The following is a 26,006-nucleotide window of genomic DNA, read 5'->3' on the forward strand; positions in this document are numbered from 1 at the left end:
AAACTATCAAAAATTCCAACATATGGAGGCTGAACAACATGCTGCTGAATAACCAACAAATCACAGAAGAATCAAAAAAGAAATCAAAATTTGCATAGAAACTAATGAAAATGAAAACATAACAATCCAAAACCTGTGGGACACTTTAAAAGCAGTCCTAAGGGGAAAGTTCATAGCAATACAGGCACACCTCAAGAAACAAGAAAAAAGTCAAATAAATAACCTAACCCTACACCTAAAGCAACTAGAAAAGGAAAAAATGAAGAACCCCAGGGTTAGTAGAAAGAAAGAAATCTTAAAAATTAGGGCAGAAATAAATGCAAAAGAAACAAGAGACCATAGCAAAAATCAACAAAGCCAAAAGCTGGTTCTTTGAAAGGATAAATAAAATTGACAAACCATTAGCCAGACTCATCAAGAAACAAAGGGAGAAAAATCAAATCAATAAAATTAGAAATGAAAATGGAAAGATCACAACAGACAACACAGAAATACAAAGGATCATAAGAGACTACTATCAACAATTATATGCCAATAAAATGGACAATGTGGAAGAAATGGACAAATTCTTAGAAAAGTACAACTTTCCAAAACTGGACCAGGAAGAAATAGAAAATCTTAACAGACCCATCACAAGCACGGAAATTGAAACTGTAATCAAAAGTCTTCCAGCAAACAAAAGCCCAGGTCCAGATGGCTTCACAGCTGAATTCTACCAAAAATTTAGAGAAGAGCTAACACCTATCCTGCTCAAACTCTTCCAGAAAATTGCAGAGGAAGGTAAACCTCCAAACTCATTCTATGAGGCCACCATCACCCTAATACCAAAACCTGACAAAGATCCCACAAAAAAAAGAAAACTACAGGCCAATATCACTGATGAACATAGATGCAAAAATCCTTAACAAAATTCTAGCAATCAGAATCCAACAACACATTAAAAAGATCATACACCATGACCAAGTGGACTTCATCCCAGGGATGCAAGGATTCTTCAATATCTGCAAATCAATCAATGTAATACACCACATTAACAAATTGAAAAATAAAAACCATATGATTATCTCAATAGATGCAGAGAAAGCCTCTGACAAAATTCAACATCCATTTATGATAAGAACTCTCCAGAAAGCAGGAATAGAAGGAACATACCTCAACATAATAAAAGCTATATATGACAAACCCACAGCAAACATTATCCTCAATGGTGAAAAATTGAAAGCATTTCCTCTAAAGTCAGGAACAAGACAAAGGTGCCCACTTTCACCATTACTATTCAACATAGTTTTGGAAGTTTTGGCCACAGCAATCAGAGCAGAAAAAGAAATAAAAGGAATCCAAATTGGAAAAGAAGTAAAACTCTCACTGTTTGCAGATGACATGATCCTCTACATAGAAAACCCTAAAGACTCCACCAGAAAATTACTAGAACTAATCAATGAATATAGTAAAGTTGCAGGATATAAAATCAACACACAGAAATCCCTTGCATTCCATACACTAATAATGAGAAAACTGAAAGAGAAATTAAGGAAACAATTCCATTCACCATTGCAACGGAAAGAATAAAATACTTAGGAATATATCTACCTAAAGAAACTAAAGACCTATATATAGAAAACTATAAAACACTGGTGAAAGAAATCAAAGAGGACACTAATAGATGGAAAAATATACCATGTTCATGGATTGGAAGAATGAATATAGTGAAAATGAGTATACTACCCAAAGCAATTTATAGATTCAATGCAATCCCTATCAAGCTACCAACGGTATTCTTCACAGAGCTAGAACAAATAATTTCACAATTTGTATGGAAATACAAAAAACCTCGAATAGCCAAAGCTATCTTGAGAAAGAAAAATGGAACTGGAGGAATCAACCTACCTGACTTCAGACTCTATTACAAAGCCATAGTTATCAAGACAGTATGGTACTGGCACAAAGACAGAAATATTGAAAAATGGAACAAAATAGAAAGCCCAGAGATAAATCCACGCACATATGGACACCTTATCTTTGACAAAGGAGGCAAGAATATACAATGGATTAAAGACAATGTCTTTAACAAGTGGTGCTGGGAAAACTGGTCAACCACTTGTAAAAGAATGAAACTAGAACACTTTCTAACAACATACACAAAAATAAACTCAAAATGGATTAAAGATCTCAACGTAAGACCAGAAACTATAAAACTTCTAGAGGAGAACATAGGCAAAACACTCTCCGACATACATCACAGCAGGATCCTCTATGACCCACCTCCCAGAATATTGGAAATAAAAGCAAAAATAAACAAATGAGATCTAATTAAACTTAAAAGCTTCTGCACATCAAAGGAAACTATTAGCAAGGTGAAAAGGCAGCCTTCAGAATGGGAGAAAATAATAGCAAATGAAGCAACTGACAAACACCTAATCTCAAAAATATACAAGCAACTCCTACAGCTCAACTCCAGAAAAATAAATGACCCAATCAAAAAATGGGCCAAAGAACTAAATAGACATTTCTCCAAAGAAGACATACAGATGGCTAACAAACATGAAAAGATGCTCAACATCACTCATTATCAGAGAAATGCAAATCTAAACCACTATGACGTACCATTTCACACCAGTCAGAATGGCTGTGATCCAAAAGTCTACAAGCAATAAATGCTGGAGAGGGTGTGGAGAAAAGGGAACCCTCTTACACTGTTGGTGGGAATGCAAACTAGTACAGCCACTATGGAGGGAGAACAGTGTGGAGATTCCTTAAAAAACTGGAAATAGAACTGCCTTATGATCCAGCAATCCCACTGCTGGGCATACACACTGAGGAAACCAGAAGGGAAAGAGACACGTGTACCCCAATGTTCATCACAGCACTGTTTATAATAGCCAGGACATGGAAGCAACCTAGATGCCCATCAGCAGATGAATGGATAAGAAAGCTGTGGTACATATACACAATGGAGTATTACTCAGCCATTAAAAAGAATACATTTGAATCAGTTCTAATGAGATGGATGAAACTGGAACCTATTATACAGAGTGAAGTAAGCCAGAAAGAAAAACACCAATACAGTATACTAACGCATATATATGGAATTTAGAAAGATGGTAACAATAACCCAGTGTACAAGACCGCAAAAGAGACACTGATGTATAGATCAGTCTTATGGACTCTGTGGGAGAGGAGAGGGTGGGGAGATTTGGGAGAATAGCAGTGAAACAGGTATAATATCATGTATGAAACGAGTCGCCAGTCCAGGTTCGATGCACGATACTGGATGCTTGGGGCTGGTGCACTGGGACGACCCACAGGGAGGGTATGGGGAGGGAGGAGGGTTCAGGATGGGGAACACAGGTATACCTGTGGTGGATTTATTTCGATATTTGGCAAAACTAATACAATATTGTAAAGTTTAAAAATAAAATAAAATTAAAAAAAAGGAAATCAATCCTTAATATTCATCATAGGGACTGATGCTGAAGCTCCAATACTTTGGCCACCTGATGCAAAAAGCTCATTGGAAAAGACCCTGATGCTGCGAAAGGTTGAAAGGAGGAGGAGAAGGGGACGACATAGGATGAGATGGTTGGATGGCATCACTGACTCAATGGATGTGAGTTTGAGCAAGCTCTGGGAGATAGTAAAGGACAGGGAAGCCTGGTATGCTGCAGTCCATGGGGTCACAGTCAGACACGACTGAGCGACTAAACAACTCCTTGATCGGGCTTCCCAGGTGGCTCAAATGGTAAAGAATCTACCTGCAATGGAGGAAATCTGGGTTCAACTCCTGGGTTGGGAAGATCCTCTGGCTCCCCACTCCAATGTTCTTGCCTGGAGAATTCCATGGACAGAGGAGCCTGGCTGGCTTACAAAGAGTCCACTGGGTTGCAGAGTTGGATGTGACTCAGCAACTAACACTTCACTCTTTAATCATATCAGCAAGATCCTTAGCAAGTACCTTTCCTCCTCCTGATGAGACAATACTCTATTATCCCTCACTGAATTCATTATTCTGGTACCCAGAGGCAAATTCAACTTCAATATGTGCCATAATTTTTCAAATTCTCCTTTCTTTCAAACACTGAACTCTGCATTGGAATGATAAGTTTAAAAAAAACCCAGAAAAACAAAAACAAAACCCCCCATAACACTGTGTCCTAAATCTATTGGTTTTGTCTCAAGTTTCTATTTCCTAATTTAACAAGGCTTCACTTTGTTTTCTTCTCCCCTGAAGTGTAAGTCTTAGTTGCCCAGTCATGTCCGACTCTCTGAAACGCCATGGACTGAAGCCCACCAGACTCTTCTGTCCATGGAATTCTCCAGGCAAGAATACTGGAGTGGGTAGCCATTCCCTTCTGCAGCGGATCTTCCCAACCGAAGAATCGAACCCGGGTCTCCTGCACTGCAGGCAGATTCTTTACCATCTGAGCCACGTGGGAAACCCATTCATAGGTATTTATAAGAAAAGATTCTATAGTTAACTAAGTTTGGGAAGTTAGAAAAACAAAGTTAAACAGAGTTCTTTATTATATAACTTTTTAGAAACTTTGATACAATCATTTGAATTGTAAAGGAAGATTTCAGGGTTTTGGATAGTATATAGATTTGCGTAAGTTACATAAAAGTATAAAATTATTTCTTCATGAACATCTTAAAGGGGTCAATATTTTACAGTAAGTATTTCGAGAAACAATATGACTGCCCCTGATAGGGGAGGAGTAATCACACTGATGTCTGAGAAGTCTGTGGATCCAGATGAAGATGGCTGCAAATACCATGACCAATGAGGCACAGCTACATTGCACAGTACTGAATCTATTGCCTTTAAAACTGAAACCTCATAATAGCAGGCATATTATGAATTTAAAATGAGGTCAAACAAAAATTGTTAACAGATTACTTATAGGTCTTTCTCTTTATGGGAAAATTATAATTTTGTATGTAGGGAAGAATGAAGTTTCTTTAATGCTGAGGTACTAAATTACTTGCCCCATGAAAGGAAAAAGTAAATTCAGTTTGTTGTAGTAAGTCAGTAATCACCCAGTAGTTTATCCATCAACCTAGGACTTGAGTTGCTTGATTTCCAAATTGAAAAGAAAGCAAAATACACACAGATACTAAAGGTAAGACAACTGAACAAGCACTTTTTAAAAGTAATAAAAATACATCACTATGAAATAAAATTCAACAAAAAGGTTTGTTAATACTTTATTAGTATTTTCTAATGGACAAAACATAATGCAAACCAAATAAAATTTTAAATCTTTTTAGTTCAATAAAAATAACTGACATTCTGATTGCTGTTTCTTCTTTGTTAAAGAAGTATTGATAGAATAGTTAGGCACACAGTTGACACTTATTGTACAATGATATGCACAAGTTATCTTTAAACAATTGTAATCCTAAAATGTGCTCTTTATATTTTTCCCTTGTAATACAGGAGCCATGCTCCTATAAGCAAAATTTACTAATAACAAAAGAATTTTACAAGGAGTGACAAAACGACTTTTAAAACAAGTCCTTAAATAAAAGGATGCAGCAACAACGGAATGTTAAGTTGTTGGGTTAAGAAGACAGTTTAACTAGATCTCAAAACATTAAAAATTCATTTATTTTACAATTACTCAAATACACATGCATTAAATGAAAATATTGCACAAATTAAAATTTTAGATTGTGAAATTTTATATTGTTCTTAAATTTTTAAAAATTGGTACACTTTCTAGTAGCACTTAACTGTTTGATTTTTTTCCAAACACCCGCAGCAGAAACTTAAAATGAAGGAACTGCTATATTCAAGAAAGTTTTAAATGTTTTTTAAAATAAAAATTAAGGCTAACCAAGTGCATCCATTGGTCAATGGCACAATTGTTTTCAGCAACTATTCAGAAAACCCTAATCACAGGAAATGCCCATCTTAGTATTATATTTAAATCATACAATCAATTTTTTAGAGGAATGAACTGTAAGTTAGTAGTGATGGTTTCTAAATAGTTTATGTTACCTGAAAAATCAGAAAAACTCAAAGAATGATTAATTTTGAAGGTTCTTGCCTAAAGGCACCACTGACTTAAAAACACATTCAAAAATCAAATATCAGAAGACATAAAGCCTCTTCCTGTATATATTCATATATGCAATAAATGCATTAAATGTAGTAACTTCATTAAACATAGTACACTGTACTTGACTTATGGGTTAAATATTTTACACACAGCTCGACCAAATCACTCAAAAAGTATATCTAATTTTAGCATGACCACAGCTTTCTCTGATGTAAAACAGAAATGTGCAAAGAGAAGATGCACAACCGTTTACATAGACTACCATTTGACATTTCTGCTTTTGAAATATAAACTCTTTTAAACAAAAATTATTTTAAAAACCCACTTACTCTAATAGTTTTTGGTATGACTGCAGTTATCTTGCAGGGCTTCATGAAAATCTGCAATACTGCATGACCTTTCCCTGGTTGATGGCCAGCGTTCCTCACATTATCTAGAAATGCTTTTTCACATGTACACAGTAGACTCTTACATGAATTCTGTTAATCTTAATATTTACTTATGTCAAAAATATACTGGAAATGGGCAGGGGTGTATCTTAAAATCATTGCACTTATGGCCATGCTGATGCTTCCTACAGACATGTTTCACATGTTTCTTCTAAAGCCTGGGGCAGGAAGATACATTGAGAAGAAATATTATTTCTTCCACCAGAGTCAATAAAGATCTTTTCTCATTTGGAAGTTTAAATGAAAGGGATTTATGTAATTCTGAAGACATGCAACACAGGCTGAATATATGCAAACTCTAAGTATGCATAACAGCATTGTTAATAAATATGATCATTATCATAAAGCTTTAGAGGAAGGCTTTATTCTATCAGGCTTTGCTTCATAAGTAGGATCTCAGCAAGAACAAGACAATAACATCTTGTCCCAATCTTAAAACTCCCAAACAACTGGGATACCAATACTCTGTCCCTTTATCCTAAGCACCCGGAAGTTCTTTTAACACCAGCATCTTGGCTCAGTGGTCTGATAAATAGCTTCACTATTATAAGGTTTTAGTGTTAAATATTTTTAAAACAAAAAACGCTGAGACACCCAAACACTTAGTGGAAATTAAACTATGCAGAAGTCCTGCATATAAAACATATGAAGACTTCCAAGATGGACAAATGGAGACTGAGAAAACGAAAGGAAATGCAGAAGCTCCAAAACTGGAAAAGGTATTTTGTTGTTGGTATAAAATTATTTTAGGGACTTAAATGTATACACCAAGGGGTTTTGCCAACTTGCTTTATTTAGTAGAATTTTACATTATGCAAAATATAAATAAAAGCATATTTTAAAAAATATTATAGTTCTGTTTTCATTATTTCTTTTCATATATGTACACTGTAATAGAGTTAGGAATTTGTATGTTTACATACAACTTATAAGCTCATTTAATCCTTTGATTTGCTATTTTTGCAATCACCTAACGTATGTCTAGATCACACAATTTAAAATTATCATAGAGTAACTTTCAGGAGTACTTTTTTTAAATTTCCATATTTTAAGAAGTATTTGGCAGTTCCTTCAACAAATTCTAGCCCCTATTATATAATCAGTAACCTCTTAAAGAAAGCTGTAATAACTTCAAAACTTAAGAGCCACCATATGCTTCTTTTTGCACACAGAATGCCAAAATAAAACTTAATTATGAGTACCATAAGAGCAAAATAGAGCCCTTAAGACATAGAAGAATTACTTAAAATCTGTTTTCTACCAATGAATAACAAATCCAATCAAACTTTGGTTGTGACTGGTTTTATTTTACATTAGGTTCTTATGTCATGAAAACAAAAGTGTAATTTGGATATGTCACTTCATACTTTAAGGGCATTCTGTCATTTTCCCTAGACCTGAAACAGATGTTTCAAAGATCATTCACCTGGCTAATCTACACTGTATCAAAATTCCGACAAAGATATATAAAACCATTATGCAAAACAAACCCCTCCAAACAGTACATTGCACGGTTTCCCACTGTTAAACAAATTAGCCAATTTGTCTGTGAACCATTGTTTTGTGCTTTCCTTAGCTCTCATATATACACTCTGGCACTTTGTCATTGCTGGAGAATGCTGATTAGTTTGAAACGGAAGAGACCAATGTCATCCTTGCTTGAGCTGTAGGCAGTATCCTCTCAGTGTTGCAAAAATATGCACCAAATCATTTAAGACACAGAAATCTCTCTTGGTACAAGTGGCTGGATTATAGACAATGATGAGAAGAATGGCAGTCATATGGATGTATTAATAATCTATTCTGAGACACTAAAAGACCGGTGCAGACACAACAGTATATGAGTTAAGCCCCAGAAGATCCGTCCATACCATTAGTCCTGGACAAAATGAACACCAGTTTCAGAGATTGGAGTGTCACCTTTTCTGTAAAGAAGGCGCTTGAGTAGTTTGAAGTTTCTGTTTGTATTTTTGCATCTGCTTTGACCGTGAATGCAGTTTGTTGAAAAGTTCACGGAATTTATACTGTGGAAATAAGGTTTCCAAAAAGCCTTCCAAAAAGACATAAACCATTCTCCTATTTAACTGGTTGTGCTGAAACATTTCAAAAACACGAAGAATACCTTTCCGTGTTGTCTCAGCTCCAATAATGTGCTTCAGTTCATCTAAATAAGGGGAGGGGAAATAAACACAATTCATTATTCAAAGGAAATACAAAAGTATTCTAAGTTAAAACATGTAAAGTACACATTTGAGTGACTGATAAATAGCCAGTATTCAGAGAATGACCTTAATATAAGTTTAATAACTGACTTAAAACTTATATACATCAAAAATATGGACACACTTGTATGGTATTGGGAGACAATACAAACAACAGAAAAAGCACAACCCAGACTCAGAAACCCCAAATTAAGTGTTATAATCTTGTCCCTAATGTCACTCAGCTGTGTCAGACTCTTTGTGATCCCATGGATAGCAGACCACCAGGCTCCTCTGTCTGTGGGATTTTCCAGGCAAGAATACTTGAGTGGGTTGCCATTTCCACCTCTATGGGATATTCCCAATACAGGGACAGAACCCACGTCTCCTGTGTCTCCTGCATTGGCAGGTCGGATTATTTACCACTGAGCCATCTGGGAAGCCCTGTCCCTTAATACCTATATAACTCACCCACCCTGAGTTTCTTTCCTCATCTGTAAAATGGGAATTTATAATAACCAATATCATTATTACTGTGAGAATGTATAAAGCTTTGATGAGATAAAGTGAAAAGTGATCTGTAAACTCTAAAACACTATAAAAATATTCTCCATCTAATGCACAATGAGAAATACTACAAACAAATGTGGAAACTTGATCTCTGATTTAAAAAAACTTGCAACACACTAATAGTGCATTGGCAGGATCTGATTGGTACAAACAGATAAAGGATTTAAGAACATGAATAAGGAAATGAGCCCCAAGTGTGGAAAACATACAAACAAATGGGGTGGAACAATTTGGCTCCGTTTTAGGATTCCTGTAAAAGAAAGTGGTGAAAAGAATGGAAAACTGACAGTGCTCCAACTGGCAGGGTGAGCACACTTGGAGTTCACTCACAGGCAACATGAAGTTACTAGAGACACCTGAGTGTGGGAACATCATGTAGGATCATTCTTAATTATTTATAAACAGGGCCCCCAAAACAACACTTTATTGCTTTCAAAAGAAACATGCAACTCCTAAAAAGTATGTTTCTAACTAGGGTACAATATAATTTTAAGCAAATAGTTTTTAAATTCACTAAAAAACAGGTGAGGAATTCTGTACATATAAAAATACTTATTTTTATATCTTTCCTCACTTCCTTCAAGTCTTCATGTAAGTGTCATCCACTCACAACTGCCAAATCACCTGTCACTTCCATTTTCCTGCACTATCTGTCTCCTCGGCTCTTAGCACTATCCAATATACTGTGCTTCATCTATTTCTTTTGTATGTCTTCTGTGTCCCCCCAGTAGAATGTAAACTCTAAGGAGGCAACGATCAGTGTAAAGAATAGTGTCTGGCTCATGAAATGCTCTCAATAAATATTCATCGTATAAATGCATTAAGATTTCTTTCTACTCCATAACTGAGTACATCTAAAGCACCATCCGGTTTATTCTAAAAGTATATGAATATCCTAGGCTACTGTTTCTCTTTATTTTTCTAAAATGTTATTTCTGTAACTTGCTTTTTATCTCCAAACGCAAAAGTATAGTCTATAGAGTGTAATAAAAAGCCATGTGGCAAATATCCAATTTAATGGACAGAAGAGAAAGTTGATTAAAATCTACAATGAAAATTTAGTTTAAAGAAAAACAAAATTATAGGAAAAGAAATAGATGATATTGAAAACGTAAATATTTTTCTATTCCCTACATCCATAATTAAAATGTGGAGAAGAGATGTCTAGGTATTTTAAAAGACATTTATCACCATAGGAGAAATCAATCACCCAACTAAACAAAACTTCTCTTACTGAGAGAAGACAAATGGACAAAGTAAATCTAAGTTAGTGAGATAGTAGAGTTCTAAAATAATTCATATTACACCAAAAGAATGCCACCATGTATACTTTCTTTAGGATCATGTTTTAGCAGAGATTAAGCATGTTTCAAAGGCATTCTTTGAGAAAATGTGTTTGTTCTCTTAAACAGAACAAATATTCTTTCCGAAAACCTCATACTTCATTATACTTTATTATTAGCCCTTTCATCTGTCATGGGCTTCCCTGATAGCTCAGTTGGTAAAGAATCTGCCTGCAATTCAGGAGACCCTTGTTTGATTTCTGGGTTGGAGAGATCCCCTGGAGAAGGGAAAAGCTACCCACTCCCGTATTCTTGGGCTTCCCTTGTGGCTCAGCTGGTAAAGAATCCACCTGCAATGCAGGAGACCTGGGTTCGATCCCTGGGTTGGGGACATCCCTTGGAGAAGGGAAAGGCTACCCATTCCAGTATTCTAGCCTGGAGAATTCCAGGGACTGTATAGTCCACGGGGTCACAAAGAATCAGACACGACTGAGTGACTTTCACTGTCATCTGTCACAGATTTTATCATCAACTTTATTCTTAAAATGTTTCAAGACAGCAAAGTGAAGCGGTTCAAGTATAATTTTTATTGAAGTGGTTGAATACAGTGGTTTCAAGAACTCAAAGCTAAGTCAGACTTCCAATACTCACTCCTTAAACCTCGGGTGTGTGTGTTTTAGTTGCTCAGTCATGTCCAACTCTTTGGGACCCTGTGGACTATAGCCCACCAGGCTCCTCTGTCCACAGAATTCCCCATGGAGTAACTACAGCACACCAGGCTCCCCTGTCTATGGAATTCTCCAGGCACGAATACTGGAGTAGGTGGCCATTGTCTTCTCCAAGGGATCTTCCCGATCCAGGGATCGAACCCCAGTCTCCTGCATTGCAGGCAGATTCTTTACCATCTATTCCAAGGTAGATGCCAGGCAATCTACCTTGGGTATTTACACTTAACCCCTTTGAGGTGATTTTTTCCCTCATATTTAAATCTGTGATGTTAACAGTTTCCTAGGCTTTATAATATTGTTATATTTGTGTGTGTGTGTGTGTGTGTGTGTGTGTGTATGTTAGTTGCTTAGTCGTGTCTGACTCTTTGCAACCCCATAGACCATAGCACAACAGGCCCCTCTGTCCATGGGATTCTCCAGGCAAGAACACTGGAGTGGGTTGTCATTTCCTTCTCCAAAAGGAACTATAGAAAGAAAGAAAGAAAGAAAGTGAAGTCGCTCAGTTGTGTCCGACTCTTTGTGACCCCACAGACTATAGCCTACCAGGCTCCTCCATCCATGGCATTTTCCAGGCAAGAGTACTGGAGTGGGGTGCCATTTTCTTCTCCAATACTGTTATGAAGATTAGTTAAATATATATGAGAAATAAGTAGCACAATGCCTCCTGGTATATAAGCCATCAAATTGATGTTATTATAGTCAAAAGGCAGCTAAATTTGGCATGCTTAATGCACGCCATAAATTCGGAAGTACAAATTGAGATTTATGCTAAAAATGTTCACTTACCTGGCATAATTGAAAGTAATTTAGTTTTTCCTGCGACTCTTGTTCTCATTCGAATACCTTTATCTCTGCACGGGATAGTCTCGGCTAAAATGCCATTTGGCCAAAAGGCATCTCTATTTAAGAAGATTAAATAAATTTTGTAAACATTTTCATTTTCTAATGATACAAGTTGGTAAAATTATCCCAATTTTCTACAGAAAACATAAATGCAAAAAAAAAAAGGAAACATTTCTGAAATTCTATTTAGGTGTGATATTCAACAGATAGTAACTAAGTGCAGGGTTTACACAAGAAAAAAATAACAGAAGTATGCCCTGGAGTAACTGCATCCATATCTTACAGCTGTGTTGATTACAATGTTTCTTTCACCTATATAATCCACTCTTCTTTACTTTACAGTGTGCTGATTACTGTTCCCTAGTTCTTCAAGCCAAAGAGAGGAATTAAGCACAATAACTAAGCTTCTACCTGGGGATCTGGTCTCAGAGAGAGCCTGCGAGAACAGTTCTTAACTGACTGCCCATTAGAAACACCTGGGAGTTTTAAACACTATGTCCAGGCCTTCCACCAGATGCATTAAGTCAGACCCTGCAAATGCGACCTAAGGATCAGTACTTTTTAAAGCTGTTCAAGTGATTCCAATGTGCCCTCCAGAGGAACAACATTTACACACCCTGAAACAGAATGAACGTGCCAGGGAACGCAGTCCAGCTTTTAGAAACAATATGGTACAGTGATGAGAAACTCAGCTTCAGATTAGAGAAACTTGTTTCCCCAACTTTCTAGCACATGAGCCTTTGGGCAAGCTGCTGAACTTCTCAAATTCTCAATTTCTTTGTAACAAAATGGAAACAAAAAACCCTATCTCATAAAGGAGGATAAAATCAGAAACTGGCCATAGTAAAGTAGTTGCTGCTGCCGCTGCTGCTAAGTCACTTCAGTCGTGTCCGACTCTGTGCGATCCCGTAGACGGCAGCCCACTAGGCTTCCCCATCCCTGGGATTGTCCAGGCAAGAACACTGGAGTGGGTTGCCATTTCCTTCTCCAATGCATGAAAGTGAAAAGTGAAAGTGAAGTCGCTCAGTTGTGTCCGACTCTTAGCGACCCCATGGACTGCAGCCTTCCAGGCTCCTCCATCCATGGGATTTTCCAGGCAAGAGTACTGGAGTGGGGTGCCATTGCCTTCTCCAAGAAAAGTAGTTGGATGGTGCCAAATATTGTACGCTATTGATAGCTGCCTTCTTGTTTCTGTTACTTCAAAGGACATGATGCCATGCATATTTGTGTTCTGCTTATCTCTCACTGTTAGAAAAGATGTTTATTTCTCTGCCGTTTCATGCATTCCTTGAAGGGACTGAATCTTACCTCTGAGTCACCAGTTAAGAGGGCTAGACACAGAGAAGGGGCTGAGAATATTTTTGGAGAATCGATATATGAACTGGAGTATCACTGCTCTTAATTTGAACCTTTTCAGAGGTTCTAAATAAAACCTCTAAATAAAATAGCCTAAATAAAAATAAATAAAAGGGTCTAAATAAAAATTTAGACCATGGTCAGAGACAAACAAATTTCTAAAATATCTCACTTAAAATCAAAGTTAGCAACTACAACTGAGAAAAATTACTCTCCAAAACTAGGTAATCTGATTATATGACCATGCCATGTATATACTAGTACTTCAATTATTTTAAAGCCACATTACTGTGATAAAATGTAGCCTAAGATCTAAAAGATTTTTCATTTACAATTTTTTTTTCTATTCTGGTTCTAAAGAAAACAAAGATTAATAGGTGCAAGGGATAAACGTTTATTATAATTTTTACAAGTCTTTTTGGTCATCAGTGATGATTAAAACCAATGTTGTGGCCAGAAAGAAAAGGAACGCGATAAAAGTTAGTGATAACAATGTTCAACTCTGTGCTACCTGCAGGAAGTGACTGTGTCTTAAGATATACCTGAAACGTTTCACTAAGTCAGCTACTTGCTCCGGTGAGGTCATCCAATCAACATGGTCAACTATTTTTCTGAAAGTAAAGAAATTTAAATAAGTATGGTCAAAATTTTAGAAGGTAAATCAAATAAAGAAACATTACTTCTTTCATGGAGTAAGCAACTTAATTTGTGTGTAGATTATCTCTGATAGCAATAGAATGCTTCAATAACCTTCTTCAAAGGCCCACAGAAAGAAATTCCCCTACAAAAGTTTGGGCAATCTACTTCTAAAAGTAAAACTTGAAAAGCTAAGTAAGATCAGCCCTAAGTAGTTTTTTGTTTTTTTTAAAAAAGTGGTACCTATTAATAGTATCACCATATGTAGCTCTTATAAGTTGTTGAAGTAGGTTTTTGATATTCCTTCGCAACCACTGATTTCTCTCTTTTAAGTCGAATACTTCATCCATGAGAAGCAGCATTACCCTAAGTGGAATATTATCATCCACCTGAGAAAATAAAGGGAAGAAATGAGATATATTTATTTGAGTTATCTATCTCTTGTGAATGGCTAATTTTGTTGCTTTTACCAAATGATTACTACTATTTACAGGCTGGAGAACAAGTTATACTATAGCTTTTATAACTGACTTTTTATTCTAATTCAGCAAAAAATACTTTTTTTTTTTTTAGAGCTTCTCCATCTTTGGCTGCAAAGAATATAATCAATCTGATTTTGGTGTTGACCATCTGGTGATGTCCATGTGTATAGTCTTCTCTTGTGTTGTTGGAAGAGGGTGTTTGTTATGACCAGTGCATTTTCTTGGCAAAACTCTTAGTCTTTGCCCTCCTTCATTCCGTATTCCAAGGCCATATTTGCCTGTTACTCCAGGTGTTTCTTGACTTCCTAATCATCCCAGACCAGGGATCAAACCCATGTCTCCTGAATTGGCAGGCGGATTCTTATTCACTGCAACACCAGAGGAGTCAGCTGATACTGTGCCTTGATTACTGTAGATTTATAGTAAATCTTGAAGTAGGGTGAGTTCTACATAATTTTTTTTTTCTTCTTCAGTATTGTCTTAACTATTCTAAGGGTTTTTCCTTTCTATATGAATGCTAGAATCAGAATCTGTTTCTCTGTATTTACAAAATGGCTTGCTGGGATTTTGAGTGGATTACATTTAATCTATAGATCAAGTTGGGAGGACTTGACATCTTAATAATATTGAAACTTCCAATTCATGAACACAGAATATTTCCCTATCCATTACCTAAGGGTGGAAAAATTCTTGTATAGCCTAAACTTAAAAAAAAAAAAAAATCCTGAAAAGCCAAGTTCTAGGTCTCTAAGTTTAAGGCTTTGGGTCTGATCCACATGCTGTATAAAATCCATCTCAAAGGTGTATATCATGTCTTTACCACTTTCTAAACCATAGTTTCCTTCAACTAGAACTCACTGATTTATCTCTGAATGCTTCAACAGACTAGATTTATTTACTTGATTCAAGTAATTTACAGACTTTTCCTATAGGCTTTTAAAATGCTAATCATTTCCCCCTGAGACCTCTGCCTTTTGCTGGACCCTCATCTTTTTTTTTTTTTTTAAATTTTATTTTATTTTTAAACTTTATATAATTGTATTAGTTTTGCCAAACATCAAAATGAATCCGCCACAGGTACACATGTGTTCCCCATCCTAGACCCTCCTCCCTCCTCCCTCCCCATACCATCCCTCTGGGTCGTCCCAGTGCACCAGCCCCAAGCATCCAGTATCGTGCATCGAACCTGGACTGGCATCTCATTTCCTACATGATATTTTACGTGTTTCAATGTCATTCTCCCAAATCTTCCCACCCTCTCCCTCTCCCACAGAGTCCATAAGACTGTTCTATACATCAGTGTCTCTTTTGCTGTCTCGTACACCAGGTTATTGTTACCATCTTTCTAAATTCCATATATATGCGTTAGTATACTGTATTGATGTTTTTCCTTCTGGCTTACTTCACTCTGTATAATAGGCTCCAGTTTCATCCACCTCATTAGAACTGATTCAAATGTATTCTTTTTAATGGCTGAGTAATAATCCATTGTGTATATGTACCACAGCTTTCTTATCCATTCATCTGCTGATGGACATCTAGGTTGCTTCCATGTCCTGGCTATTATAAACAGTGCTGCGATGAACATTGGGGTACACGTGTCTCTTTCCCTTGACTAATTTTGTTGCTTTTACCAAATGATTACTACTATTTACAGGTTGGAGAACAAGTTATACTATAGCTTTTATAACTGACTTTTTATTCTAATTCAGCAAAAAATACTTTTAACATCTGTTTTGACAGAAAACAGAATTAAACAAATCTACAATGATGAGTAAACCCCAAACCTGCACTGGAAAAACCTTCTCCAAGTGGATTCATGATGACCTTAGGTTTGGGACCTTTTAGTAGAGTCTCTGTCAGTTTGTAACACATGCTAGCTAGCCCCTCTGCCTATTCTATGGAGCAGCTTTTTCCAAAGGACAAAATATTCTCAACATTTCTTTTTATTGAATAGAACAAAATAAAATCTACACAGAACATTTTGCTTTGCTTGGTTAGTGAGTTGTACATATTAGGTATTCTCACAATAAAGAACCTGAAATAAAATCCAGTACACAGCTAACATTACAAAAGTCGACTAAATTACTAGAATTTTCTTTTAATTTTTAACAAGTAAAAATTTGTACACTTTCATCATGGGAATATTCAATTATGATATAAAAAGTAAAGAAAGACAATGAGAATCCTTTGATGTGGAAATATATAGATAAAAACCAGAAAGGTGCAGATCTAGAACTGCAACAAAACTGCATAATTGCTAGTAACTTTATAATTCTTTGATCACTAAGCTACTCTTTTCTATTTCCTCATCAGTGTTGTAATTTGAATACTGAGAAAACAGCAAGAGTCATTCATTTTTCACTGTGTTGTAAACATTTTAAGTGTGCCTTCTCTTTACATATCAAAAGTTCATGGCTTATCTACTCTCAATACTGCTCTATTCTCTGATCAAGTATATTCATAAGTTTAGTGCCACATAACAATTCTAATAAACAAATTATAAACACTTACTAAAAGGTATAATGTTATGGATATTATAACAGTACAACACATAATAAACATTCTTGAAAAAACAAAAATATTATCTTTGTTTAAGACAGTTTTACTGTAAAGAAATCCAATGAGAAACTGAAGGGGGATAATTATAACTTTAAAATAAATCTGCGTAATAGAACAGAATATAAAGCACAGACTCAAATATATAAAATAATTTAACTTGTAACAAGGGAGAAACATACACTGGGGAAAGCAGGCCTTCTCAGTAAATAGTGCTTAGGTCAACTGGACTCCTACATCATTCTACACACAACAATTAATCCTGATGAATGGCAAATCTAAGTTTTGGCATGGTAAAGGAAAACGATGTTTGAGGAAAAGCATAGGAGAACATCTATGTGACCCTGCAGTAAACACAGATCATACATAGAGAATAAAAGCACACAAAGTGGAAGATACTTACAAGAGACAAATACTTGTATCTGACAAATAACCGATACTCAGATTATACAATGTACTCCTACTAATCAAAGACAAAGACAGACAGCCAAGCCAACAGAAAAATGGGGGAAAGGACTAGACATATAAGACGGGACACTCAAATGGACAATAGGCTTATGAAAAGAGGTTCACAATTTTAACAGTCATCAGAGAAATGTAAATCCATATGAGATACAACAACCAGGATGGCTAAAATTAAAAAGGCGTGACATAAACATATTGAATTCTGGCAGGCTGTGAACCTCTGAAATTCTCATGCATTGCTGATGGTAACGTAAGTGGTACAAAGAGTGTGGAAAACTATTTGAGAGTATCTACTAAAACTGAATATATTTGTAACCTCTGACCAAGCAATTCCATTTCCGGGTACAGAGAGAAATGTGTACATATTTATTTAATCAAAAGATATGTACCCAAATGTTTATAGGAGTACTGTTCATAACATAGCAAATAAATTGTATTATATTTACAAAATGTGGTACTGTAAGGCCACAAGAATGAAGAAACCACAATCACACAGAACAACATGGAAGACTACCACAATGCTGAAGAAAAAAAGCCAGACTGAAAGGAGCACATGCCTCACAGTTTCATCTACATAAAGTATAACAGCAGGGCAGAAGTCAGGATAGTGATTATCCTTGGCAGGGGAGCGGACAGTGACAGGAAGAAAGCAGTAGGGGCTTTCTGGGGTACTGGCAACGTTCTGCTTCTTGTTTATAGTGCTGGTTACTTGGGTATGTTCAGTTTCTAAGAATTCATCAAACTTAATGATTAAAATATGAGTACATTAATAACATACACATATTATACTTCATTAAAAAGTTAAAAAGATCTGCACAGTATGATTTGAATTCCAACTGACTGCTACCAAAACAAAAATTAACTCACAGTATCATCAAGTTGAGCTGAAACTCGACAATGTTCAGGATCTGAATCAGTCTTCGGAATTAAAGGAGGAACCTAGTATTAAAAAAAAAAAAAGAACAAAGTAAACACACTAAAGCAGAAAATGAAAGAACACAAGATAATAAACTGAAACAAGTGTCAAATATAATAAAGAGCACTTGATTCTGGGGACAATAGATAAACAAAATTTAGACAGCATTAACAAAGTATTAACAATCTAAAATTAAAAAATGAATATAAAAGTGTAATTATTTCATTATCAACAGATTGTTTTCCTTTAAAAAAAAAAGGATTCATTTTGAGTTGGAAGGAGATATTAGTCATTCAAACCTCCATATTTTTTAGAATTTAAAGCTAAGAAATGTTAAATGATTTAAAGACAAAAGTGAATAGCACAGAGAATAGAACTGCAATCTTTTTTCTTCTATCATAAAGAGCCTTGCAGTATGTTAACAGGCTGAAAGAAACTAATTAACTAATTGTTACACAATGTAAGCTATCAAGAAGAGGGACAGAAAGACCAGTGCTAGCTGGTAATCATTTCTCAGTATAGGAAGGACCACCAAGATCACCTGTTATAACCCCTGCATGTACCGGTCAGGAAAAAGAAGAATGCAAAAGTTCAGTGACTTCTGTATGAAGTCATATGGGTAGTTACCGGCAGAAGCGGCACCAGACAACCCTCCCTTCAGTGTTAGTGCACTGCCCCACGATTAGAAATTCAGATGGAGCATCAAGAAGATATGAGAGTTGACAGAAGAGTATGATTTACACACACTGTATTTTAGGAATTGTCTCTTACAATAAATAAATTCTATCTGTGTTTATATATATGTCCTCTTCATGGAAACATGATCTAACAAATATAAAGTTCTAATACCTACATGATTTCTTTCATAGTCTTGATTATAACTTTAAACAACTAGGTCGAAATTATTTTTTAAAATGTACATTAGGAAGCAAAAAACTACTTGATTCACCAGTATCCACTACCAGTATAAAGAAAATGCTTCCAAGCAAACTCCTCTGTTCCTCTCACAGGTATCTACATACTAAGGATTGATGATGTTGAAAGACTCTTCCTCCCTTTCATCTCGTGAATCTTAATCATGTGACTCAGGAGAAATTTATGCTTGCTGATGAATACTAATATAATTTACACAATAGCACGTACCTGTTTTGCTATAAATTTTAACATTATAGAATAAATATGCTATAATGGAATAAAACAGTACAAAGAATGTTAACTTCATTAATTTTCAATGTGCTTTAAATTAATTTTTAAATTGTACTGCAATAGAGACTGAGAAGTGAGTGCATTTTACAGTATCCACTTCTGATAATTAATTCTCTTTAGCTTTTTAATTCTTTATGAGACTATGTGTCTAGAGAGCTTTGGACTTACAAAGAGAAATAAGGTAAACCTAAGCAGGAGCTCAGTAAATCTTAGTTGACCTAAAAATCATTTCCTTCAGACATTACTGAAAACATCTTCTTACCTTGAAAAATGATTGCCTTATATCTTGACCTAATCTTTCTGACATTTTGCCCATGTTGTCTGACATTTTAGTCATTCCCTCTGCCAAGCTATCAGGAAGGGATTTGACTGCATTTGAAACATTCCTCATAGAATTTCGAAGTGGATTTACAAAAGTGTCCATCTAAAGGGAAAAAGATATTATATCATGACTTCACTGTATCAAGTTTATTATTCAACTGAGAAGCCTCAGAAAACCAAGTGCCACACACAAAAGGTGTAATAACTTTCCAGTCTATAATAACTCATTGCCTTTTAAAAGTACGAAACTGTTGTCTTCAGAGTGTCTTTAAAATGTATTTTCAGACACAAATATACAAGTGATATATTTACTGGAAGAAAATGAAAATAAACCTTGGGTTGCCTTCTTACTAAGCAAACCTCTGAAAAAAATGAAGAGTTTTCCCAAACGGAAACTTATCCAAGTATAAACAGCTACAACATACTTCTGCCGTGATTCAAGGCAACAATGACAGATATTCTGAGCAATACTGAAAAGTAAATGAGCAGATACAATAAACAAACAGAAAGCTCAAAGAACTAAGATTTATTTAACAAAGTAGTTTTTAGGATAGGTTTCATGCTCAATTAGAATCTATGGAAGGAATCTGGAATCTATTAGGAAAAAGAAAAGCTGCAAATCAGACATGCAAGCCATATTTTACTAAGGCAGAATAGAAAAACCATAAAGAAAATATGCTAAGAGATATATAAAGAAATAATCTCAGAGGGATAGGAAGCTTTAAAATTGACATTCTGACTGTAATAGATGCCAGATAGTTTCAATTAAGAAAGGGAGAGCCATCTAATAAAGAACCCAAAGATACATATGGATCTTGATTTTTAACAGATAAAAACAAACAAAACGAAAGAAAGAGAGAAGGAGGGAGGGAGAGGAGGAGGAAAGGAAGGAAAGGAGAAAATAAAAACCAGACAACAAACCAAAGTCAAACAATACTAAGAATATTTTCCAGAAAGTGTTGAATCTTATAAAAACTACCATAGAAACAAATTATGTTCCATGCAGGAAGAAAAAAAAATAGCAATCATAGCAAAAAACACTGAACCCCACTATTTAAGAAACACAACGTTAATAGATATTAATAAGATAAAAGTATTTAATATGCTTTCAGGATTTCCAACAAGAAAACCAGAAAAGGTGAAATAGGTACTGTAATAAACAATAACAACAAAAGGGAATTTCAAGATAACTGTAAAAGTGTCAATAATTCTCTGGCTTAAGCAAGGACAACAGTCTTACAGATATGCTTGCTAGAAAATACAACCTGTAGGAAGGACACTGTCATAGTACAACAAATTCACAGTAGAACCAACGGTGACAAATGAGGAAGAAAGGCTTGAAAATCGCTACCACTGAAGAGATACAGAGATTAAAAAGAGTAACAAGAAGAAGTTAACCATCGTGTGTGCATGTGTACTTGTGTGTAAAATTATATATACATATATATATTTGGGTGAAAAATTATAATATATATGTATGTGTGTAATTCTAATTCTATATACAATAGTAATTTTCAGTTAACCAGAACAGTGTGTTCAAATTGGTCAGGACATTACTTCTATACTGACACTACTGCCACGTGTATTAGAACACAAGAATTCTTAAGAGAGACAAACATGAGAATACCACACTTAAAATGTACAACTTTAGGAAAAATGGCCACCATTCAACCAAGTTTTAATGTTCACAGATAAGGTAGAATTTCAGAAGCAAAAAGGCATGAATTTCACTTGAATCTATAACTTACATTAAAAATTGTTTGAACACCATCAAAAGTACTTTAGAATTTTATATATCTTACACTTCATAGTGGAAACATGGGTTCAGCTAATACAATCTTAAGTTGGTTAAATGAATACAACCTCAATTGCTATCCAGGCTTGAGGCTATGCTATGCTAATTGCTTCAGTCATGTCCAACTTTTTGTGACCCCATGGACAGTAGCCCACCAGGCATCTCTGTCCATGGAATTTTCCAGGCAAGAATACTGGAGTCGATTGCCACGCCCTCCTTCAGAGGATCTTCCCCCACCAGGGATCAAATCCACATTTCTTATGCCTGCTGCATTGGCAGGCAGGTTCTTTACCACTAGTGCCTCCCAGGAAGCCCAGGCATGAGGCTAACTACCACTAATACTCTTTCAAAATAAGAGAACTTAAATCTATACCATGAGTTACATCATAATTAAAAATAGTTGTCTGAGCACCAATCCTAGATCTTCAGAATCCATTTCCCTTTTTGTTCCTGTTTTTTCACCCTCCAATTTCTGAGGGTAAAGCTTAAACATCTGTATTGGCGGTGCAAAGTGGAGGGAGCAAAGGAGCATGGAAAAACTTTTACACATGATTATGTCTCTCAACCATAAAAAAAAGTAGAATTTTAGAAGCATAAAATCAGTCTATCACAATCTAATATTTCCAGAAGCAAGATTTGTCCTAAAACAGATGTTTAAAGCAAAAAAAAAAAAAAAGACAATTGCAAATTACCAAGCAGATGAGTAAATTATTGACTGCCTGCAAAAGTGTACACTTAGCCTGACTTAACTAGATGTTAGCTATTCAATTGTCACCTCAGTTATTTGTATCAGTTAAAAATGCAAACAAGGGAATTTGAATTTAAATTTAGGTCCCTACCTACAGCTTAAAAATGCCATTACACTATGATAAAAAAAAAAACAAAAAACTGGAAAGATACTGTGTGCATAGAGGAAGACTACTTGTCTATTACTTCTTCTAGGAACTGGCCCATAAATTTTGAAAAGCTAGGCAAATTGTGTGACCAAGATAATGTGTTATAAAGTATTATTTCTCAAACTCTGATTCAGTTCAGTTCAGTTGTTCAGTCGTGGCCCACTCTGTGACCCCATGAACTGCAGCATGCCAGGCCTCCCTGTCCACCCAAACCCATGTCCATGGATGGTGATGCCATCCAACCATCTCATCCTCTGTTGTCCCTTTCTCCTCCTGCCCTCAATCCTTCCCAGTATCAGGGTCTTTTCAAATGAGTCAGCTCTTTGCATCAGATGGCCAAAGCACTGGAGTTTCAGCTTCAACATCAGTCCTTCCAATGAACCTCCAGGACTGATCTCCTTTAGGATGGACTGGTTGCATCTCCTTGCAGTCCAAGGGACTCTCAGTCTTCTCCAACATGATTAGCCAGTGATAAAATGTTTGTAGATTATTTTCTCTAATAGCTATTTAATTTCCAGTGAAATACAATAAAGGAAAATATTATACTACAATTTATCCAAAAAGGAAATGTAGCTGAAAAATCCTCTTGATATTCATGAAAATTATCCCAACAATCTGAAAGAGGTCAAGATGAACTTAGTAATTATTAATATGATTTATGAAAATGTATGTTACTATGGAGTCCCAGAAGTGACTCAAAAGGATTTTTAGACTCTAGTAGTAATTTTTTAAAAAAGTGACATGCAACTATTTGGAGATAAACACATACATATATACATACACACACATACGCACATGCTACTGTAGGGTGGCAAAAAAGAAAATGCCTACATTTAATATAATACTCAAACCAGTCAATCCTGGAGGAAATCAACCCTGAATATCACTGGAAGGACTGATGCTGAAGCCGAAGCTCCAATACTTTGGCCACCTGATGTGAAGGGCTAATTCACTGGAAAAGACCCTGATGCTGGGAAACATTGAGGGCAGGAGGAAAAAGGGGCTACGGGGAATGAAATGGTTGGATGGTAATGGACTTGAGTTTGAGCAAACTCCAGGAGATAGTGAAGGACAGGGAAGCTTGGCATGCTGCAGTCCATGGAGTCACAGAGCTGGATAAAACTTAGCGACTAAACAATATAATGCTTCTTTTATCTCAAAAGGGTATTATCAATTTATAATTTATCTCAAATAGATGCTATCTTAAGAGATAAACTAAGGTAAACATAAAAAAGATGGAATATTGACATGCATCTCTATTGACAATAAACCATTTTAAAGTTGGAATTAAAACTCATACACTTCAATCATGAAATACAAAGATAAGGTCACCATATTTTCCCCCACCATTATAAAATACATAACCTAGAATTTCTTATTAAAATAAAACATTCCATTTAGAAATGTTAACATTCACTTGGATGTTAAAACCATGGTATCCTTGAGAGATCATTTGAAGTTCTTACAGTTGTTAATTTTTACTTAGTTGTACCAATTCCTTAATCTTTTTTAAACAAGTTAGTCTTTTTATAGGGGATGAGAGGTAGGGAAGTCTTTTAATTTTCATTTTGAAATAACTTCAGACTTTTAAAAAGTTGCAAAAGTAATATACAGAATTCCTACTTACAGTTTCCCCAACTAATGCTGCAGCTCCTGTTACTATTGTTACTACTTCTAAGAGCCAGCACTGATTCAGACAGGCACTGTCATGCAGAGATTATTTCATTTGATTCACACATGCTCTAAACTGAGGATTAACACCTTCGATCTTGAGGAAACTAAAGGCCCAGAGGTCAAGTAACATTTTGCAGGCCACAACTAATAAATGGCAGAACAGGAATCTGAACCAAATGCTGCCTGACTCCACTGTTTGCCTTCTCACCCACTGAGCTCTCTCACCCAACTTGAGCAGTAAATCATTTATTGTCTTAACCTAGCGTCTTATTTCCAGAATAGGCCTGTGTCCCTAAAAATTTAAATAATAACTGTTTCACTCAAAAGGCATAAATTCTTTCAGGGACACAGTCTACTTAACATTTTTACTATCCTTACTCCAATTAAAAGACATTTCCTCCCAATAAGAAGTATTAACAGCTCCTTTTTAAACTAATGAAAGCCTGTGGCTTGTCTTAGGCCAACTTTCCTTAAAGCATCATTTCAGAAACAAAGCTTTTTTTTTTCCCTCCCCTTTCCAGCTACTACTGGGTTTTAATCTACATGTAAAGACAGGAGTTTATTAGATATGCCTATATATAGTAGGCTTGATAAAGCATCAGTTCAGTCACTCAGACGTGTCTGACTCTTTGATAAAGCACAGAAGATGCCAAAGAACATTTAATAAAATTTCTAGTTTTAAAACACACACATAAATATAAATTATCTTCTTTTACTGAAAACAAAGTAAGAAAACAGACCTATGAAGAAAGCCAATGCAATGGTCTGCTTACCTTGCGAGCGAAATCCCCTTTCCCTTTACTATAGGCTTTGTTCTCAAGGAAATCATACACATAGTGAGCCAAGGCTGGAGACGCTTTCATCATTTCAGGAGTTAACAGTAACTAACAGGAAAAATCAGAGGCATCTTATATTGAGAGGGTACTGGAAATTAACTCTACTTACAGTGTCATCTGCTAGAAAGCTAAGAATGTATAGTAAAAAATGTTATCAACATTTTTTAAAATAGTAACACATTTATCTATTATCTATTTACTTTAGCCTCGCCATGTAGCATGTGGGCTCTTAGTTCCCCCTGCAGTGGAAGTGTGAAGTCCTAACCACTGGATTGTCAGGGAATTCCCCAAAATGTTATCTACTATTCCATTTTCAGGTTTTACAGCTTATAACTAAGAAGATCCAAAGTAGTAAACTCCTATGTTATTCACATTCTAATTTTAAAGTTACCATTAATGGAAAGTACATAAAACAATTAAAATTTTTAAGTATTATAAAGAGGGCCCAAAACAAAATATTGCTTTTACAACATGATATAGTCTAACATTCTAGCTTAATTCCTTCAATGAAACATGTTTTGACATATTGAGATCATTAGCTAAGACGCAGACGGTACAGCCACAACTAAAACATACATTTATGGCACCAGATTTGAAAAAAGGTGCTTATTTTCTAAATAATTAATACAGATTTTAATGCAACGAAAGTTAATACATTCTAAAAAATCAAAATGTTTGACAAGTCATATAAATAATATCATTTAGCCTTAAGCCAGAAGACAAAGGTGAAT

The 26,006-nt window shown here is 35.5% G+C and overlaps 1 protein-coding gene across 6 annotated transcripts in view; it reads right to left on the reverse strand.

Annotated features, from left to right (window-relative positions):
* Positions 1-5,189: 5,189 nt before the first annotated feature.
* The window catches only part of SNX13 (sorting nexin 13), a 147,886-nt gene continuing 127,069 nt past the window's right edge, over positions 5,190-26,006 (reverse strand). For all 6 annotated transcript variants that reach the window (XM_003585951.6, XM_059885805.1, XM_059885807.1 and 3 more), the window contains 7 exons: positions 25,213-25,323; positions 20,016-20,177; positions 18,499-18,570; positions 14,369-14,514; positions 14,032-14,100; positions 12,077-12,189; positions 5,190-8,672 (listed from right to left, as the gene is read on the reverse strand). In XM_003585951.6, coding sequence (XP_003585999.4) covers positions 8,425-8,672; positions 12,077-12,189; positions 14,032-14,100; positions 14,369-14,514; positions 18,499-18,570; positions 20,016-20,177; positions 25,213-25,323 — 921 coding nt within the window. In that variant the 3' untranslated portion in view covers positions 5,190-8,424. The remainder of the gene's footprint in view (positions 8,673-12,076; positions 12,190-14,031; positions 14,101-14,368; positions 14,515-18,498; positions 18,571-20,015; positions 20,178-25,212; positions 25,324-26,006) is intronic.

This window comes from Bos taurus, chromosome 4, assembly GCF_002263795.3.
Source record: "Bos taurus isolate L1 Dominette 01449 registration number 42190680 breed Hereford chromosome 4, ARS-UCD2.0, whole genome shotgun sequence".
Taxonomy (NCBI): Eukaryota; Metazoa; Chordata; class Mammalia; order Artiodactyla; family Bovidae; genus Bos; species Bos taurus.